Below are 22,224 nucleotides of genomic sequence, written 5' to 3' on the forward strand. Positions count from 1 at the left end.
TAATGCTGAAACCAGTGCTGCTGAAGGGGATGCTTTAAACAATTTAGATTAAAAACACGACCTCTTCAAAACGCATTAACTGGCTAATTACATTACCTTAACGTATTTGCTGATCAAAAAATATGCAAAACACTGGTGTATTTACCACTAAAAGTCCAGCCTAAACCTAGAAAGTTGGCCTGTATCTTTTGTATAAGCTTTCTGCTACTTCTGTTCTTAAACTAGTTTGACCGGACTTAGAAATCCTATTAGATTTCAACCTACTGCACCCTTTGTCTCCTACAACTGCAACACGAGGGAAACCCTGAAAAAGTGTAGGAGCTTTTTGACAGACATACTGATGTTACTATCGCATAATTCCCTGGTAAACATTCAGTAAATCGCACGTTATTAAGTGCACAACGTTTCATTGTTTTATAGTTTTATTTCATTTTCTTTTCAGCCATATGTTAGTGATGTTCCTTTCTTAACCTTTTATTCATGTCATGTTTACATTCTTAGGCCTTCATACAGCCTCGTGTTTTCACAGTATAGCCAGTAATTTATTTTGCAGTGCTCATATTAAAGGTATTCATTACATTCTTATGAAGTGTATGTTTAAAGACATGTATTCAATACTTTTTGTGAAACGTAGAAATTAAACGTCAGGTTGGGCAACCAGCTATACAAGATTATTTCAAATACATTCACATATCTGAGCCTGCTTTGGGCGTACTCTCTATGGTGAAAAACCTTTCCAGATTTTTCTGCTATTCATACAACCAGAATTTGTTTGTGAAGGCAGGTCATGTGCTGTTATGGATGACAGATCTAATGATCCTTTTTCCTTTTTCATGCAGAATCTATTGTGAAAGAAATTGTGAAGCCCAATATAGCAGTTGACCTTTTGACACCAGCACCAAAGAAGGCAAATGTATGTATTCCAGGCACTTAGAATCTGTTTACCAGTCTTTTTCCAAACCCCCAGAAAACTGGAGTGGTATCCAGGACATTGGGGACTGTTGTATTTTATGACTTTACACATTCACTTTTTGTTTGGAGGTCTAAAATTAGATAAAGCTGCCCTTGCCTTCATAAAAAGATGTTGATACTAAGCTAAAGCAAAGTGGGTAACATAGTAGACGTTCACACAAGATGATCCAATGGCTAATAACTTGACTACAGAGATGACAGACTTCATTTTGATGTTATCATGTTTGTTACTGGGCAAAAGGTCTGGGATTGTTTGCTTGTTGACAGTGCAGTGTCGATTCTCCCTGGAATGGACTACTGACTGAGTAGCCTTTCTTCTAGTACCATAAATGGATGATGGATGCTAGTCTGCTAAGATCCCCCACTGAGAAGGTTCTGACTCTTGCAGAGCAAGTCAAATAGAATGATCTTGCGACTGCTATTTGAGTAGCTGCTGTCTTCAAATGTTCTGCGGTTAGCAATTTGAATAACATGTCTCCCAGTTAATATTAGGCTGGCAGAACCGATGGGCTTCTATGGTGTCTCATCTTGTAGGATGACCTGCCAAATTACACAATATTGGCACACCAATAAACAGATTGTATTGCAGCTGAAATTTGAGTTGGTGCGAAGGTGACTGAAATACGTTGCATCTTAAATGTGGGCTAGTCCACTGAGAGGTGGCAGGTCACTTGAGGTAGGCCAGGGATGTTTCAGTTGAAATGAAAGGTCTCTAGGAAGCTACAGTGTGTTGTTGAGTAGTCATGTGAAATGCTGTAGCCAATAATTGGTTGGTGAACTGCCTATAGTGCCTACCTTGTTCATTTTTTGGAGACAGTTACTGTGGCCTTATCAGTTTGATGTTAGTGGGAGGCCATCAGTTATGGTGTATTAGCTAATTCCTTGGAGGGTGGGAGCAGATTGTTTTAGGATGATCTAATTGGTAGTGATGTGGTCATTTAGATCATACAAGGTATATGGAAAGTTATATATAACTAACCATTACGAAAAATACATGGGTCTCTGGTACCTATAGTTGTAAGTGCAAACTTCTTTTTAAAAACATTATTTTACTGGTTTTAACTAAGGGTGGGGGAACTCGTGGAGCTTAATTCTGCTGAGTTACAGAAAAACGCCGCAAGATTATGCAAACAGAGCTGCCTGCAGATCTCCCAGGTTTGAAATTGATGCGATTTGATGTGATGTCTTTCGCTTGCAACCACTTGCATTGTTCTAATCTACATGTGGAGACCACAGGGGCATGGAGTGATTTCTCATGGATAGCAATGGGTGTCCTAGATATCATCATAGCTAATTCAATAATGCGGTTTGTAAATGTATCTGCCTATTTTGGGTGCATATTTTAACCTTGCAGAGACCTCAAATTGATCACCTTTGTTATTCTATTATGTGTGTTGGGACTCATTCTCCCTTCTGCCTCTCAGCCAGAGCATTTGCAACAGGCTCCTATAGCATCCTCTACTCCTAATGAACGGGTTCCTGAATCTCCCATTATCTCCAGCACCCGGACAGAACCTGTTGGGCTGAAAGCTTCTGACTTCCTCCCGGTAAGTGAAACTTTTCAAAGAGAATTGTTCATGCAACACTAGGAATCTTGTTTGTACAAGCAACATTTTTACTTTTTAGTGGAAGGTTTGCCTTAAAAATAAGAAGGGTAATCTGATAAGTGTATGAGTACACTGTTCTGGAACCTTTATGTATATGAGGTTATTCTTGTATGCTTGAGTGATATAGGGAGCAGAGTTGGAGGAAGAGGAAATAGGGCAGGGTTTAAGTGGGCTAGGTCCCTCTGGGTCACAGAGGGACCTGTCCCACTTAAAAACAGACATTGAAACAGGTCCATGTTGGGCCCTATATTCATGTCATTAACTGTAATAGTAAAATACTGATCGCTTTCTTTTTCCTTGTCGTGGAGTGGCATAGAGTGGAGTAGTGTGTCGTAGAATAGAGTGACACAGTGGAGTAGTGTCGTAGAGAGGAGTAGAGTTTAAAGGAGTAGCTTGTCGTAGAGTAGAGTGGCCTAGAATGAAGTGGCTTAGAGTACAGTGGGGCTGAGTAGATTGGCGCAGAGTGCATTGGTTTTGAGTAAAATTATGTAGAGTGCAGTGGTGTAGAGTGTAGTGATGCAGTGTAGATTACAGTGCCATGGAGTACAATGGCATTTAGTTCAGTGGTGCAGGGTGGAGTAGAGTGTTTCAGAGTAGAGTGGAGTGGTGCAGGGTAGAGTATAGTGGCACAAGTTAGAGTGCAGAGGTGTAGAGTGCAGGGGCATGGAATGCAATGGGGGAAAAGTAGAGTGCAGTGGCATAAACTGGAGTGATACAGAGTGTAGTGTCGTAAAATGCATTGGCATAGAGTTGAGTGGTGCAGATTAAAGTGCAGTGGTGCAGAGTAGCGTAGAAATCAGTGGCAGAGAAAGCAATCTTGCAGAGTAGCTTAGGTTGGAGTGGAGTGCAGTGGTGTAAAATGCATTGGTGTAGAGTTCAGACGCAATGAGTAGTGTAGAAAGCAGTGGCATAAAGTATCATGGTGCAGAGTGGAATAGAGGGGCGTAGCCATAATGGTGTAGAGTGTTGCAGAGTACAGTGGCGTAGAGTGCAGGAGTGCAGAGTAGTTGGAATTGTGTGCATTGGTTTTAAGTAAAGTGGTGTACAGTGGAGTGGCGCAGGGTGGGATAGAGTGGCACATCGTAGAGTACAGTGGCTTAAAGTATAGTGGCATCGAGTAGATTGTTTCAAAGTAGAGAGAGGTGGTGTGGTGCAGGATAGAGTAGAGTGGCATCGAGTAGTGGTGTAAAGTGCACTGTATTTGAGTGGAATGGCACGGATTAGAGTGCAGTGGAGTAGAATGGAGTGGCATAGAGTGGATTAGTGTGGAGTAGAGTGAGGAAGAAAGCAGTGGTGATGAACACTGTGGTGCATAGTAGAGTGGGGTAGAGTGCATTGGTGTAGAGTAGGGTGATGCCGACTAAAGTTTACTTGCGTAGGGTGGTGCAGAGTAGAGTGCAGTGGTACAGAGTAGAGTGGAGTAGAGTGCAGTGGTACAGAGTAGAGTGGCGTAGAGTGCAGTGGTGTAGAGTAGAATGGTGCAGAATAAAGTGTTGTAGAGAGCAGTTGCGAAGATTACAGTGGTGCAGAGTCGAATAGATTGGCATAGAGTTCATAGACATAAAGTGCAATGCTTAAAAGTAGAGTGGCGTACAGTGCAGTGTTGCAGAGTAGACTGGTGTAGAGTGCATTGGCGTAGAGTGTATTCGTTTTGAGTAAAGTCATGTAGAGTGTAGTAGTGTAGAATAGAGTAGTGTGAAGTGGTGTAGGGTAGATGGCAATGGCATAGAGTGCAGTCGCGTAGAGTTGATTGTTTCAGACTAGAGTGAAATGGCGTTGAGTGCAGTGACATAGTGTCATAGAATGCAGTGTTGTAAAGTGCAGTGCTGCAGAGTAGAGTAGATTGGGTTGGTGAAGAGAGCAGTGGCATAGAGTGGAGCAATGCAGAGTACAGTGTTGTTCCATATAGTGCACTGGCATAGAGTGGTGCAGAGTAGAGTGCAGTGATGTAGAGTTCAGTGGTGGAGAGTGCAGTTTTGCAGGGTAGAGTGGCTTAGAGTGAAGAGGCATGGAGCGATGTGGAGTGGTGCATGGTAGAGTGCAGTAGCGCAGAGTGGAGTGATTCAAAGTGTAGTAAAGTAGAGTGAAGAGAAGAGTAGTGGTGTAGAGTAGCCTAGAGATCAGTTGCACAGTGGAGTGTTGTAGAGTGCATTGGCATATAGTGGTGTAAAGTAGCGTAGAGAGCAGTGGTGCATAATAGATTGGCATAGAATGCTTTGATTATGAGTAAAGTGGTGTAGAGTGCAATTGTGCAGAGTAGACAGGTGCAGCATAGAGTGGCGCAGAGTGCAGTGGTGTAGAGTAGATTGAGTAGAGTGAGGTGATGTAGAGTGAGGTGATGTAGAGTGGAGTGCTGCAGGGTAGAGTGAAGTACCATAGAGTGCAGTAGTGCAGCGTAGATTAAAGTGACAGAGTGGGTTCGAATAGAGTGCACTGGTGTAGAGTGGAGTGGTACAGAGTAGAGTGCAGTGTCGTAGAGTGCAGTTTTGCAGAGTAGATTGCCATAGAGTGGAGTGGCCTAGACTTGAGTGGTGTAGAGTACAGTGGTGCATAGTACAGTAGAGTGGTGTCGAGTAGAGGATAGCAGAATGCAATGATGCAGTGTGAAGTGGCGTAAAGTGGAGTGGCATAGTCTGGATTGGTGTAGAGTGCGGTGGTGTGGAGTGCTACAGCGGTGAGTGAGTAAAGTGGAGTATGCATGGTGTGGTAGTGCACTGACATTACAAACAACACATCTTCAGTTGAAATGACAGATACGTTTGCTCAGACATAGAGTTTTACTGATATAAGTATAAAGCACACAAACGATAATATGTCGAAATGTCATCACCTAGTGTTTTGATTGATTTTGATCGTATTCAAATATTTTTTTCACCACACTTCTGAATTACCAGAAAATGTGCTTCATTTGTGCTTAACTAAATCTGAAACAAATGCACAGTTCATTTACAAACATCTAAATTTGTTTGTGTGCTAAAAAAAAAATAACATCGTACAGCCTTCCTTAAGCACACCCCCAGTAGTCCGCATGATTGTCACATAAATCCTCTCACTTTGAAATCAGAGAAAGAAAAGTAAACACCAAACTCCTTTGGAAGACCAGGTCTGACATTTGACCTCTGTCTCTGAATGCAACGCAAATGTAACAAGATAAGAACACGATTCAAAAACCTGTTTACAGAAAGCTAGTACTGGTAGAAAAATACAGTAAATAAGGTTTTGGCCACGGAAGGGACAAACTCAAGCTGGACAGCCTAAAACAAACCCAGCAAATATAAGGCAAGAAAATGTGAGTTACGAACCACAAATCCAATGATCAGCAATGGGTGGAATGCATTCCCAATTAAGCTTTCCGAATGTCCTTAAGATGTTGTTAGCGAACGAGACAGCTGGGCTGTCTGATAGGCTTCAATCTATAAATGAATGGTATAAATGTTAAGGTAATCCATGGCAAAGATTTAGTTCCTGTTTATATTCCTCATGTTTTACCTAATCTTGCATACCCTTGAAGAGTTATCAATTTCCAAGATGTTATTTTTTCTGGTTTTGTTTTTTTCGTTTTACATGGCACTCTTATATAGTGCATCCGCTCAACTTGAGTCGCTTCCAGGTGTTTATAAAGGATCACAAATGAACACTCTGGAGTTGAGGTTGAAAGCAGTACAAGTTTCTCGCTGGGCTTAACAGTAGGTCAAAAAAGTGTTCAGAATTCATGGCTGTAAAATCCTTGGCCTCTGCAAAGCGTACAGAGCAATGGCCATGTATTCCAATTATCATTGTGATTCTGTGCAAATGTGCGTGTGTGATGAATGTACACAGTTGTCAAGGCAAAAGTAAAAGAAAATACAGTGCTTACAGGCAAGTTGGTGCATTGTGTGTTTGGGGTTACTGAAGTGAAGGGGATGAGAGGAACTGCATTCAGTAGAGGGTGAAAAGAGGGTGCTGAAAAGGAAAGTGATGAGTGTAAGACATGCAGATGAGGGGATGGCGAAACCTGCACTTTCTTGTTGGCTGAAGATATGCCCCTAGCCAGGCTGAAACTACTGCTCCCATCAAGGGCGAGTGATTACACTTGCTGCATAACCTGTGTTCACCCTTGGGTAGCTTGGCACTGAGCGGTCAGGCTTAATTAAGAGGCAATTTTTAAAGCAAAGGCACAGCAGTCACACACTATAAATACACTGAGCGTCACAAGAGACTTCAAACAGGATGTATGTAAAAACACTTGTATTCAACACACATTTCATAATTATAACATGAATATGTCATTTTGGGTCTTAAAACACATTTGCAAATATTAATAGCAGTACTAGGCCCACCCGTATGGTTCTGACATCAATAGTATGCACACTGTGAACAATTCTTAATTTATCCCCCCAAAAGAGACTGCACCCTTATGCAGTGCCAAATGCATTCCACCACAAGCCCACCCTAACCATTCTGATAATACCGTCCCACATGGTTATATGGTACACCCTAGGTCACAACGATATCAAAGATAGGTACACACATAAAAATAGAATACCTTTCAACAGCACTGTGGGCCAGAACCATGCCATTTAACCCAATGCCGAATGTATTTTAATTTTTGGCATTAAATCAGAGCATAAAGCGGCACCGCTAGCCAGTGTTGTGAATCACAGGTGGGCCGCAGACAATCAATCCCACTCACTCACACTCACTTTGCACTGCGACTTGGTGCGACAGGTATCACCTATTCACTACAGAACACTCTTGCACACATACGCACTCGGCACCCTAATGCAGCGCCACTGATACCCAGCAGGTCAATGGATGTCACCCCGCAACTCCCTGCTCCCAGCCTCCCTCCTCCCTCCACCCTCCAGTTCACCCCAATTGTCCTATAACCTTGGATGGAAGATAATCAGCCCGCCTCCATGACACTGGGCCGCACGCGGCTGATGCCACACTTAGTCTGGGTCCTTCCTCTGGAAGCAGTTGGAGATATGTAGCAAGTTTTAATTAGAAGGTAGATGTAAACAAGGGAAGGTTAGCAGCCACTCGGGAAGTTCACCCACAGGTCTCAAAGCACAAAGGAGCCACACAGTCTCTTGACCCGCTTCCAAGCTGTCTCAGAACCGTTCCTTCAACTTAGTCACAATTTCTCATTCCTAACTGGTGCTAAGATGTCTTCAGGAGGGACCAGGTGTGGAGAGGGCCGTTGGTCGCCGTGATGAGTGTCAAAAGGAAACAACCGATGAATGGGAAGTAGCACAGGGGAGCCTCTCGTAAGAGGAGGCACCACAGTCGGGAGAGGCTCCCCAGTCGGTACACGATGCACCAGACATGTCCGATCACCGGCACCAGTTCAGCAGACCCACATGCGGTAGAATGAGGCACTACTAAGGGTACACCCCCACCTCCGAGGGTCGCACCCTGTGAATCGAACGCTGCACTCAATGAGCATGCAGTTGGTGTGTTGCACGAGAGATGCAACACGATCGACGAAACGGGGTCCTGCAATTAGCAAATCCGCGCCACACCAACTAGATGTTGTACAGGGACCACAAGCCTTAAATGCGGGCAAGATTCCTGGGGCTCCCCACTAGACAGTCTGGTCTCCAGGCTTAAGTCTTAATTCCACTCTCACACCGCGCTATCCGGTTGGGTTCAGTAGCCGATGTGGGCACTTGAGAGGGTATTGCTCTCCTTATTTCATGGATAGATGGTGTAGGTTCTTCTCAGGAGATATTTGATGTCCCTGAGATCTCCAGGAGAACAGGAGGCCCACAGACGGACCCTCGGAGAACACGCTTCAGGGCGCCATACTTCACAGGTCTTCAGCCCAGCCCAGGCCAGCCACTATTTAGAAAGGGCATGGTGTTCCCTTCATGGGCAATTATCCTCCATCTGCACATAGAGTCCTCTGGCAATGTGCACCACGCAGTCCGGGTTCTCCGGTCTCGTGTCCCCGCAAGCACATCTCACCCTTTGCTAAAGGATGGCACCCATAGTTATACTATAGTGTGTCTTTTAAGTTAGGGGTGGTTTAGAGGAGTTTCCCTTTGAACCACAGATGTCTCCCCTAAATGGTAGGCATGTCTGCCATGGAGCCTTGGAATGCAGATCTTAATCTTTAGTGGGGCCATGATCCGGCCCCTAGAGGCTAAGTGTCAAAACCTCTCTCTCTTATCTATCCCATTCAGCGCTCAAATTGCAGAGGTCTGCTGTACTCATGGAATGCCCATGGTTTATGGCTGCCTCTTGGGGAATGCACAGATGTACTCCCCCAACCCTGGTGTCCACTAGAGCCAGGTACCACTGAACACAAGACTCTCAGAGCATAGAAATGTACATAATGTGTAAGTGGCATTTCTAAGCAAGTTATGTCAAAATCCCTTTTACCATTGAAAAGGGTTTGGTATGACAAATCCATTGATAGGACACGTCATGAGGCTGCTCCACTGCAATCCACTATTGCAGCCCGTAGTAATGTCAACCACGTTAACCTATGGGAAGAGCAAGCCTGATAGGTAGTGAAAAAACACAGGTATTCCTCACTACGTGGGCGCACATTTGCTAGTGCGCTCCTGACCTGCGATGGCAGGTTGGACACATAGTCCCCAGCACTAGGGATGCATATGCGCCTTCAAGTCTGCCACAGCAGACTGGACATGGGTTAAACTAATACCTGTGTCCGTGCTTGTGCACAGGCCTGCAATGGCTGGTGGCACACGCATACACGGGCACCATAGCTGGGGGTGCACACATACAGCGCCTTGCGATGGCAGGCTGCTTGTCAGTTTAATCACGTTTGCTGTCAGTGCGCTCACACCGATCTGCGATGGCAGACCAGGCCTGGGGCTTACCCAGGCCCTAGGAGCTTAGGTCTGAATGCATGCTCACCACCCTGTCTGGGCCAGCCGGGACTCAGGTCGAACCCCTTACGGGTGCAATTGCGCACACCCGGCCTGCGACTGCGGGCATCTTGCCACTAGCACCATAGGTGCAAACGCATGGACACAGGCCTGCCCCCGGTGTTAAAACACCAGTGATGCAGGTATGCACTCACTGGCCTGCGTTTGTCAGACATGGAACCTATCCACAATGCCATAGATGCCAGGGCACATTCTCTGTGAAAAGGAACAAGGGATCCCTGTAAGTCGGAAGGGACCAAGGGTAGTAGTATATTATTAGAAACAGCTGTCCCTATTATGGAAGATATTAGTCTATAACCACAAAACTGAAATCAGCGTTGGGTGTATTGTTGTCCCAATGGACCTTATTACATTTATTTACTCATTCGATAAACAAGAACGAAAATACAATAAAGTTAGCAACAAGTGAAAAGGTTCTGGAAATCAAAAGAATTCCTGACCTCAGGCATATAGTGGTAAGGTGACTTTTCAGTGATAAAGATTACAATAGTTACGATAGAAAACACATCTTGTACTCCACAGTAATAAAAAAAATATATTGAGTCGGAGTTAAGATGTTGTTGTCGACGACGTTTCGATCCCCAACAACGGTTATGGGATCATCATCAGGACTGGTCAATCTAAATCCCTGAGAGGTAGCGTTAGTAAGGCAAAGGGTTAGGGTGAGAGGGAAGGAGAGAGAGGCAGAGGGAAGGAGAGAGAGGCAGAGGGAAGAAAGAGAGGATGAAAAGAAGAAATTGAGAGAGGTTAGGGAAGGCTACGGGATGTATACCAGTATTCTCGAGATGAGTGATAGAGGAATAGGACTATATACACCCAACGATACGCTCGTGCAACCTTGTCACCCCCAGAGGCAATTTGGAAGAAGTTAAGGGAAGGCTCACAGGTGTGTGCCAGTGTACTCCAATTGAGTGCTAAGTGGAAGATATGGGGAAAGTGAGTGAACCTATGTACATCAATCAGCACGTTCGTGCAACCATATTATTCCATGTAAAGTATTATGCGGAGGTGTTATGCAGAGGTGTTAGAATGCCGATCTGGCGATGCCTTGTATGTCATGCATTAGCTAAAACTAGTGAGGATAAACATAGTCTGGTGGAGACTTACTGTGGGTCTGAGCTGTAGACCGCACGTCAGGTATGTTGGAGGGATAATATTCAATCAAGCTGGGGCCACAGTAACCGTGACTGGGGGCCAAAGCCCCGCCCGTGAACCCTGGTCTGCACGGGGGCGTATTATTAGGGCTGAAAGCAATTAAATTAATAACATAGAGGTCGCAGGGCCTCTGTCAAGGCTAAGGAACCATGCGGCGGCCATGGCTTACCTCTCTCCGTTAGCGATAGTTGGAGTGGTAATTCCACACACGGTGCTCAAGTGTTAGATGCTCACTGTGGAGCGAGGATAGGGGAAACCTGTCTAGAGACAAACGGCCAGTTAGCTATTGGGGTAGCAGTCTGTTGGGATCGTGAGCAATTAAAAATCCTTGGTGTCGCTGCTTACCTGTAGCGATGTGGTTGATCGTGAATGTATGCACACCCGAAGCATGTGCTGTGTGAAAGATGTACGGCCGTGATTGCCGTAGGTGGGCATGCGCGCACCTGATAAAGACTGGAGCGCCACACATATTGCGTGCCAGTCGAATTGGGCGCCATGTTGGAAGTGTGATTCGGCCCGTATACATTGAAGGAATGTTGTAAGTGTGAATAAGACTGCAAGGTTCAAATGGGAGTAAAAGGGGACAACATAGAGATATGGTTAGAAGGACACATTCGGTTGCAGGCAATAATAAAACTATACATTTTGAAGCAAGCGTCTACATGTTGAACAATCCGTCACAGTTAAGAGATGCAGACTACAACAAGGCTAGATAGTTATTGTTCCAATATAGGATGCTGACAGAGAAAACATATTAGCATACAATTAACAACATGTATTGCATGTCAATTAAAATCTTGTGCTGTGCATAATTATAGGCGACAAAAAACATGAAGCACAGTGTTATTATAGTGTAACAGTAGATTGTCATCATAAGGTCGGGATAGAGCTCCATAGCAGCTAATTTGTGCAGTTGGAGTATCTGTACTGAAGCCATATAATGGGTAAAGAAGCATATCAGCATCCAGCGGTATGTCAGAGAAACCGGGACAATTGGAACCATAAGAATTACATGTTCATTATGTGTGTACTCCAATGTCCATGAAAGTAATTAATCAGATCATATTTGTCCACTCCCCCACACAGTTCAGTCCAGTATGGAGACTATCAGTCCGTAAAATCCATTTTAGTTCCTCCCTATTCAGGATGCTGCTGATGTTGGAGCTGCGAGGCGGTGGATGAACCACATTGATTACTTGCCACTTCAAGTCATCCTCCGTGTGCCATAGGTTTGCAAAATGTTCAACCAAGGGTGCATTTGCCGTTTGGCACCGTATTCTGCTCCGGTGCTGGCAGACTCTAATTCAAATTTTCTGTGTCGTCTGCCCAATATAAATTAAGTTGCAAGGGCAAGTTATTGCATATACAACATTATGGCTGTTACAGTTGTAGAAATGTGACAAAGATACATTAATATTCCCATAGACATGTTTTGCTTTCAATAGTGAGGTTACAGTGTTTGTGAATTGAACGTTTTGCAAACCTAGGGCACAGGGAGGTTCCTCCCTACCTGGACACGGAACATCCATATGTACCCTCCTGGCCTTAAGCCTACCATCCACCTGTGCCCTTAAGGGCTTGCCTGGGTAGGGTGCCCTCAGGGCATGGCATGACCCACACTGGGTTGGCTGAGGCGTAAGTAATGCCAGCCTAGGCCGGGAGCAAAGCCACTCCACAGGCCTGCAGGTACAGGCCTGAAACAGTGTTGACAGGATATCAGATGGGTGGCACACTCAGTGCTATGTCCCACTACTAGCCAGTGCCATAGCCCCCCCCCCCCACACCACCCCTTCCGGGTATGTGGTGTACCTGTTTACAGGGTCCACGGAGGTAAAGCACCTAGACCTATCACTTACGCACCCCTTGTCCAATGCGGGTGAGGGGAATCCGCGCAACTTCCTTCTACCGTACAGTGGGAAGGTGCCAGATCCCTAAGGTCATACAGAGGGAGTCGGCAAAGACTAGGAGGGGAAAAAAATCAAAATGTTTTGTGGTAAATTCCCCAAGAAGGCCATGTCCAACAGTGCACACTCCTAGCCGAAAGCCAGTGTAGTTGAGTTATTCCCTTGATAAACTGCCCGGCTCAGGGCAAAATAACCTGGATGATGGCCCACCACTGCGGTGGTACTCTCCAGCTGTAGGCCCCATGACCCCTGTAGGCTCCCTTTTGCCCTTCACTCTGGGCCACCCCTGGGTGTGGGCCCCCACCGCCCTGTGGATGGTACGTCCGTTCCGACGCCTGGGACACCTTAGTTCACTGGAAATGCACTACAGAGGGTATATGGCGTTGTGTGACGATACCTTGTTTGGGGGGGAAAAAAAAGAAATTTAAGTGTGTTGATTTAGCTTCATCCTTATCAGTATTCTATCCGCTTTCATCTTTAGGTCTCGCCTACTAGATAGAACATGTGCGGTCTGTTGGCAGGCATATTATTAGTGGGCTTAGAGCCCGTCCATTGCTTAATGTGTTTGTCTTAGTTGTCTCTCTCATTTGCTTGTTTCTTATCCATTAGCTTGTGTGAGGTGCCCCTTCCTCTTGTGTTTGTCCCTCCCCTGGAGCATTACTTATGTCCTTCCACTAGTCCCTATACGTGCAGTCCTTTGTTGTTCAAGCACTCTACAAGACTGCATATGTTTTCCAGCTCTCTTCCTGGTGTACTTCTCCCCTTTTTCCGTGCTTGTTCATGTTGCTGTTTCACTGCCCATATGCTTTTCCCATGCTCTCCTCTGTGATGCCCTTGTTGTTTTATCCTGTATTGGTTTTTCATGTGTGTGCTTCTCCCCTGAATGGCAAGTTGCACTTTCTCCTGTTCTCTTGTTCCCTCACCTTCCTTTTTGCTTGTTTTCCCCCAACCGTGCCCTCCCTGTCGATTCCCCACACCCACTGTGTTGCTTTGCCCCTCACCACCCCAGGCTCCCCTTGCTTCACTTGCTCTCCAAGATTCTGCACCGCCTCTCTGTGTTGCTTCCCCTCCCCATACCATTTTTTTTTGTTTACCATTCCAACTCAGATCGGCACCATAAAGAAAAAAAAAGGCTTGCTTAATTTTGTAGGCGCATTCTTGGGGGGTGAGGTGAAGTGTTGAGAAAGTGGGTCGAGAACTGGGCTTATAGATGGAAAAGGTAGGTATTGAGAGTGGTGGAGAGATTGTTACAATGACTTTACCATACAACTCTTTGGAAAGTGGGGCTTTGTGGTCTACATCCACTGCCTGCATTGCTTATGTCTTTAAAGAACTGAGGCTTATTCACGAATTTCACCTTGTAGCACATTAGTAATACTACAGTAGTACTACTCATGCACTACAAAATGCAATTCACAGACCTACAAGCGGAGACCTTCGCCTTTCCTATCTCTTTTCTATGCAGGTGTCTCAGCCACATTTGCAGAGTTCTTCACACATGTAGGCGTATGTTTTAGTAATGGGTAAAGGGGAATTTGGTGAGGGAAATGCAAATACAACAACCCACCTACAAAAGAGTAACCCATTTCTATTCACAAACTGCACATCCAAGGTTACTACAGCTAAAAGGACCCAATTGAAAATGTATTCCCGCCCATCCTTGGAGTCAGTCCAGCAGAATACATGGCCATTCACAGGTACTGCAATATGCTCCTAATGAAAACAATCAGTTTAATATTCAATTTATTTTTTAATTGAATACATTATTTTTAATTTTCTGTTTACAAATATTTAAATAAACATTGAACATTTTAATAAAAAAAATAATTACAGATAAAATGTTTTTATAAAATGTTCTAAACAATGATTAAGAATGCTAGTGTTGTGCTTTTTTCTAAATTATTTTAAATAAATATTGTGTTCACTTAGTGAATAAACATTTAATTTGTTAGTTAATGGGTGTTATTAAATAATAATGTTGGTTGTTGGTTAATAAGAATTACAAGTTAATGTACTTTATTTTAGATGGAGTTATTAAAATATTTTTTAATAATTATTACATTTTATAGTTTTTCCCTTTACCGTAGGGGTACCTCCACCTACATGTGAATAATTAAGAGTAGTAACTTTAGACCTATAAATCCTGGTGTAAGAGGTGCCACGAGGGCATGGAGGCATGCAAGTCTGTATCGAAGTGTAGCTTTACATTCCGAAATGGTGAACCGTCATAAAGTTACTCCGAGGTGTAGTTGTAAATTTGCATGTGAGTAAATCTACATGTGTACATTTATAGGGCTTTCCAAGCTGAGGTGACCTGCTAAGAAACGGTTCCACCGCTTGCAAGCCGTCACCCCACCTCCGACTTGAACACATTAGGATAATAAAGAGATAACAGAGAAATCAGTGGCTGTAAAGTAATGGCCGAAGACTGTTCATAGGGAGATTAGCAGCCCTAAGAAAGATGTACAGCCCAGATGTACAGCCCAGATGTGTGCGGCTACCTCGCACAAGTTCAAAGACCTTCACACACACACACACACACACACACACACGTTCACTTGTTCTTTCACATGCATGCAAGCACAGACATTCATGACTCAAGGCCCGAGACTCTATTTCCTTTGTGTCTAGATTGCACTACATAACAAAAAATGTATAAAAGAAAAATAAATACCAGTGGTATGACAAGGGCCATAGGACGAATTAGTGTGCGTTAGACGGCAAGCACCACACTACAAACATTGTACTTGGAGCAAAATGGAAAACTGAATGGTGTCCTAGAACAAAGCATACACACCAAAAGAAACCCGGTTTCTTTAAAAATCCTGGAAGACTGCTCTATCCCATTATGCCCAACATGGTGACACTCTGGCGGTTTCTTTGTTTCAGTCTGCGGTGATGATCCTGAAAACAATCCTGCATTGTTTAAGGCTGTTTTTGGCTATTGACATTGTTTTGTTTTTGTTGGGGGGACTTTAAGCTTCATTTGACACCTAAGAACAAAAAAGTGCAAACTTACCCTTACTTTTCCGGAGGGCCTTTAATTTTTGCATTCGCTTTTGGTCACTATACCAGCACTTTTTGATAAATGCCCAGCTTGTGGATGTGACATGTCGAGGAATGATGATCACAATGTCTCAAAGGACTGTCTGATTTGCTAGAGAGTATTATATAGGAGGATAAGGAATATGGAAGGGGCTCACCACGGGCAAGGAATTGGAAAAGTGAATGCAGGATATCATCTGCAGCATCCACTTCTGCCTCGGAGGTGAGAGGTCTCGATTCCACCTTCTCCTCTTCCCATAATGGTGCTTCTGGAGCCAATTAGACTGCGATTAGACCTCACCGACACTCCCGATTTTGTCGCATCAAGGTGCTCCATATCAAAACGTCCTTGTCATAGCATATCCATAGATCAACATTTAGGGGCTCAGAGATCTTACTTTCAACATCAAGGCACCTTTGACTGCTGAGGGAATTTTTGATGGTGAGGGGGCTGTGCGTCACCCAGAGTATCTCTGTCTTTGGAAAAACCTGGGTCGCATTTATTCATAGGACCGGGAACAGAATCATCCCAACTTCTCCATCTCCTCTGCACACTGAAGATGTAACAGTTGCTGGTTCTTCAGAAGAGAAGTCTCATCCTCCTGCGCTAAGTTCTCTGCAGCCGGGTTCTTCCCCAATAGCCTCATCAGCCATCTTCTGTAGGCTGTTGATCCCTGGGCTGAACCTGTTTTTCAACATTGTCAGGTAGGTATGAGGTTACCAAGTGAACAGCACCACAAGTGCACTGATGTGTCATTGGCTGGATAATCATGCAAGAGGCACAAAGAAGGCAAAGTTTCTGACAGATGTCATGCTAATGTCCAATCTGAATCTGCCAGCCCTTTGCATTAGAATTCAGACTTTAATTGAATGCCTTCTGTTCCTGCGATTTCTCAACTGTTTGTGGCATCAATACTATCCTGGAATTTTCCTCTTAATGATATAGTGGCGTTCCAGGAGCTTTTGAATAGAACTATGAGAAAATGTAATCTGCAGACTACAACACGTAGTCAAATGAAACCTTAATATCATCATGTAGTTCTTCTATTCAAATTCTCTTGGAGCCTTTAATTGATATGTTTTTTAATCTTGCCTCTGTTCGAGCTTTTAAATGTCGCTTGAAAAATATGATTTAAGCAGCTGACTGGCACCCCAAATTCATAAAGGAGATGGCCCCTTCAGCTTCATTAGTCGTGGCTGCAGTGAAGAAGGCGGCTCAGTGTCTTCTAACCTGCTAGAGAAAGAGGAAAAAAACAAGAAAAAACTCTGTCGGGAAGAAAAATGTGCCAGTCTTCATTTAGTACAGTGAAAGATGCAAGTTCCTCTTCCTTATTGAGCCTTTATGATCACTGTGTGTGGGATTCAGTGAGTAAATTCCTGGACTACCTTCCAATGAAGGAAAGGGAGGATTTTATGGAAATAGTTAAGCAAGTCATGCAAACTTCAACTAACCTGATCAGTGTAGCAAGTGTAGGATCTGGCAACAGCGGACATCTAACATGACATTTCAGTGTGATTATCCTGACTTAAGCTCACTTCTGTCTCTCAAGCATAACAAAAGATGTTGCAATTGCTGTTTAATGGAACGTTCTTCTTTGATCCTCGTGCATGAGGAAACCCAGAAGATGAGGACAGATTCAGAGATTCTAAAGTCTGTTTTCTTGGTGAAGAACAATTTCATATGGGTGCATTTTAAATCTTAGAGTAAAGGCAAATGCACTAGCACATACTGTTCTGGAAACAGCAGAACTATAACTAGAAGTTGAGGAGTCTACATGACCCTGACTTATGCAGAACACTTCTTTGGGAAAAAAAGGTTCATAGTTGCTAACTAGAAGGCACGTCTTTCTATAAACACTATATCATCAATGCTTTTTACATGGCTGTTTAGTCTTTTCATGATCAAGAGAATGTTTGGCTAACATCTTGCCTGTGTCCTCTGTAAATCTTGTCTTCCCATCTCCCCATGCATTTGACTCAGAAGATTAGGACATAAGAATAAGTAAAATTAACCGTCATTATTCTTGTATTCTCGACTCCATTCAGCCCATAAAACAATTTCCACGTTTGAACAAAGTAAGAACAATTAGCCAGTCTCTAATAAGCTAGAAGCAAAGTACTGCACAGCGCTTAGAAGGCCCTTAAGAATCTGACAGTTTATTTGTTTAAGCCCTTTTAAAGTGCTTGGGCACCAACTTTAGTACCACACCGTGGTAGAATGTTCCATATTTTTTATTTAAAATATAAGACATTCTACAATAAGTTTTATCCATTTCTTTTTTCTTTCACTGTTTTTGTTAATTGTGGAATCCAAAATGCCTATATTATTAACAAGTTAAATATGATATTTGTCACTGAATATTTAAAAACAAAAAAACAGGAAATGGATATGGTTATTGGTCTCTTTTGATCAAATCCTAATTTATAAGATTAGAACGCATCTACAATCTGATGTCACCTGGAAAATAACTCCAGTTTTTTGTTTCTTTCTTAGTAGCATTAGAGTGTAAAACCATGTTGTTTGTTTGTAGTTCTTCACTTTGGCCATATTCGCAAACCATTTCCTGAAAGTTGGGGAAATTAGCCAATTTCTAGAGCTGTCTGATTATGGATCTATCGAATATCAACTAGAGGAGGTAGAAGTATTTATAGTGGGTTTACTCTTTTTCCAAGTGTACAATTCAGTCAATATAGAGAGAAACTACTAATATCCTTTCCTGACCAGGAAAACCCTTATTGTTTTTTAAAGGACTCGTACCCAGTCGAGTTCACTAGTGACATGCTTCATCATAGAGTACTCACTTAAAACACCTATTGTATCGTAGTGGGCTCGACCTTCCAAATAAGGGAGCTTTTATTAGAGATGTTTCTTGTGGTGGGATCGGTACTGTATCGAGAATGGTCTTGGGTCCCCTCTGTACAATTTATTTTGCTTCAGGGCGCTCGGAAAAGATTATAAACACAGATGATGCTTCTGGGGATAGTTAGTGATCCCCTGCATCAGAAGTGGGACTACATGTTCCAGCCACCCTTGTTCAGCCCTAAAGGGTATGGTGGTGTTCCTCAGGACCTATAATAGCAAATCACTGCCTATTGTGTATAAGGAGTTTCTCCTATGCTAATACGTTTAGCCCACTACTTGTAGTCACTCTGTGTCATAGTGTGTGAGGCAAACACATATAATCGTGCAATTCACCCTTTTACACCCTTAGTGTTCACTGGCCTTTCTGAAACCTTTGGTTAGGGGGTAAGAAACATAGCAGACACATTCATAAATCCGGGTTATATTGTCTGGCAAATCCGGACCATCTCCCCATTAGTGAGCACTGCAAACGCTATTAAAAAAGGTATCATAGTATTCTAAACGAAGACAGAAAACATGCGCAATGAACAAAAATCAAAGTGTAATCTGCCCCAAGCTACCCCCCCACACACCACCACTACCCACCCGGCAAACACCTTTAGCCTGCCCTTAGTGGAGCACAGCCATCCATTGAGAGGCAAGATCCGACAATTCTTGTTGGGGTAGCAGGCCATAACATCGGATCGGTGGGTCCAGTAAATTGTTTGGCAGGGACAAGTCCTGTTTTTCATTCTCTCACTGACGCCCCTTCCACCATCCCTCCAGTGACTGACTGAAGGCCATATCTCCATTTTGCTGTAGGAAGTACAAACCATTTTGACTGAAGGCCATATCTCCATTTTGCTGTAGGAAGTACAAACCATTTTGGCCAAAGGGGCTATCAGGAGGGTGCCTGCACCAGAAGTAGGATGTTGTAGGATGTTGTGATAATTCCCGCTACTTACTGGTGCCCAAGAAGGACTGAGGCCATCATCCTATTTTAGGCTAGCGCCATCTCAAATGCCTTCATCTGGAAGGAGAAATTCAAAATGCTCACACTGGCCCAAGTCTTGCCTACCCTTGACCTGGAGACTAAATGATGGTGTTGGACCTGCAGGATGCCTATATCCATATAGCCGACCTGCAAGCCCATTAGTGCTACCTACAGTTTGTGTTTGGACAGGAGCATTTCCACTTCTCTGGGGCTTCCCTTTGGTCTCGCCAGTGCCCCTTGGGTGTTCACAAAAGTGATAGGGGTGGTGTCAGCACACATTCAGAGGTCATGGGTCCCAGTCTTCCACTATCTGGATGACTGGTTGTTGAAGGCGGACTCAACCTCGGCAATTGTCAACCACCTTCAGACTAAGGTGAACCTCTTTGTCATCTTTGAGGTTCATTAACATGACTTCTATGCAGACGCTCCCTTCAATCTGAGCCCTTCTATACATGATTCGGTTTTGTGCCTTTCTACAGGAAAGGAGAGTCCAGGACTTTCAGGCTATGATCCTGATCTTTCATCCTTTGTCCCGGAATTCAGTGAGATCGACTCTAAGGCTTCTGGAATTCATGGCTCCCAGCATCCTGCTGGTCAAGTACACCAGGTTGTATATGCAGACTCGGCAGTGGGAGCTGAAGTCTCAGTGAGGCCAACATCAAGGAGACCTCTCCAGCCACGTTCAGATTTTAGAGAAGAGTGCAAAAGATCTGCAGTGGTGGTTGCTGGTCTTTTATTGAATGGGCAGCATACACCCCTTTCCCTTCCCTAACCAGAGCTCATAGTTGGGACTGATGGTTCGCTCCTTGGTTGGAAGAGGTAGAGATCAGAGGCCTCTAGTCTCCTTCGGAGTCCCGGCTCCATATCAACCTTCTGGAGCTGAAGGCCATCTTCTTGGCGTTGACAAACTTCCTTCCTTCCATCAAAGGATGGCTGGTACAGGTGCTCACAGACAGCACCACCGCCATGTGGCACTGCAACAAACAGGGTGTGGTGTGGTCACGGTCCTGGTGCAAGGAGACCCTGCGCCTCTGGAAATGGGTAGATCACCAAGGGATTTTCCTGGTGGTAAACCACCTGGCGGGCAGTTTGAACACTAGGGCGGACAACGTCAGCCGTCGGCACCTAGTGGATCACGTGTGGCAGCTACGCCTGAAGGTGGTGCAAGATCTCTTCCACGCACCTTAGCTCGATATGTTCGCCACTGCAGAGAACACTCAATGTCAGTATTTCTGCATTTTGGAGTAACCTTGGCGTCTCTTGATTGGAGACGCATGTATACTTTTTCATCAATGCCACTACCCTTTGGTCAAAATGCAAAGTCCAGAAGGTCTGTGTGCTCATTCTGTTAGGGCCAAAGTTCCTTTCCTGGACATCATCCAGGCAGTTACATGGTTGTTCCCCCATACATTCACAAAGCACTATTGTCTGGACAGTAAGGTCCGCCGAGAGGGGCATTTTGCCTTCTTCGGTCCTGCTGGACTTCCTTGTTTAACACACACCTCCAAATAGGTACTGCTTTGGCACCTATTGAAAAGGTGAGTAATCTGTGGCTAGCAGTCTCTATCAGAAGAACCAAGTTACCTGCCTTCGGTGAGGCTCTTTCTGGTAGAGACTCTATCTAGCTGCAGATTCCTCATCGACTCTCTCGTCCTCCCCATTCTGTGATTGAACTCTATCCATTAATAAGGTCCCAAGCCTAGGAATCTGCACACTGGTCACAACCAATTTGCTGTTCTGCCTTTCTGTCTGGGTGCACGGACAGTCTCGAAAGCAACTGATGTCAGAGCGCAGAAGTAATGCCTATGTAGGGATCCGCACGTCATTTCCGTAGCTAAACCGTGTCGGTGCGGAGCTGCACGACGTCACCTACTGGTGCACAGGGGTACTGCTGAAGAGTTTCTGGATCCAGTCTATTACCTGGGCAATTCTCAAAAGGTGAGGACCTGCAGCTCGACAGTCTTTACCAGAAAGAGTGCTACTGAAGGTAAGTAACTTTTTCTTCAAACCAATAGATAGACATATTTGTTAAGTAAATATTTTGTTGATCTTTTTTAACTAAATTTTGCTATCATAAAAAGATTTAAGGCTCTTTTTAGGCCTCGCCTACTAGACAGCTTATGCGATGCCTTTTGCAAGACTTAATGGCAGCTTACAGTAGGCATAGAGACCACCCATTGTCTAACATTAGTTGGCTTCATTGTCACTCATTTGCTTTTTTCTTATTCGTTAGCTTGTGTGGGCTTTACTACTTCTTTGTGCATTTGTCCCTCTCCTGGAACTTGACCACATTACTTTCATCCTTCTACTGCTCTTTTTTCAGGTGCTACTTTTTTTTATTTTCTTTTAGCATTCCACAAGAGTGCAAGTGTTTTCCAGCTGTCTCTCTCACGTACTTTCCCCTTCTGCGCTTGTGTTGCTCTTTGTCTGCCTGTGTGTTCCTCCTTGCCCCCCTCTCATGTGCTTCACCCCAGCATTGCTTTCTCACCCTTGTGTTTCACCTCCGCAACTCCAATTTGAACGCTTACTCATCTGTTTGCTTTACCCTCCCATCAGTGTTCTTTTCTCTCTATTTGCTTTCCTCCCTTAGCCCTCCGTGTTGCTTCCCCTACCCGCGCCGCAGTGTTGCTTCCTTCTGCACTCCTGTTGTTTTCCCACACCCACCCTCCATGATTTCAACCAACCCCCTTCATATTGCTTCCCCCTATAGCCTTTTTTTCCCATACCAGCTCATACAGACTTCTTTTTCTTTTGTTTACCAGTCCAACTCGGATTGTTAAACCAAAATTATTTTAAAAAAGCACTT

General features: G+C 44.2%; 1 protein-coding gene across 3 annotated transcripts in view; it reads left to right on the top strand.

Annotated features, from left to right (window-relative positions):
• Nucleotides 1-22,224, top strand: part of KATNB1 (katanin regulatory subunit B1) — a 558,599-nt gene that overhangs the window by 408,873 nt on the left and 127,502 nt on the right. For all 3 annotated transcript variants that reach the window (XM_085640093.1, XM_085640095.1, XM_085640094.1), the window contains exons 16-17: nucleotides 840-913; nucleotides 2,397-2,519. In XM_085640093.1, the coding sequence (XP_085496219.1) occupies nucleotides 840-913; nucleotides 2,397-2,519 (197 nt within the window). The remainder of the gene's footprint in view (nucleotides 1-839; nucleotides 914-2,396; nucleotides 2,520-22,224) is intronic.

The sequence above is a fragment of the Triturus cristatus genome, chromosome 12 (genome assembly GCF_964204655.1).
Source record: "Triturus cristatus chromosome 12, aTriCri1.1, whole genome shotgun sequence".
NCBI classification, from domain to species: Eukaryota; Metazoa; Chordata; class Amphibia; order Caudata; family Salamandridae; genus Triturus; species Triturus cristatus.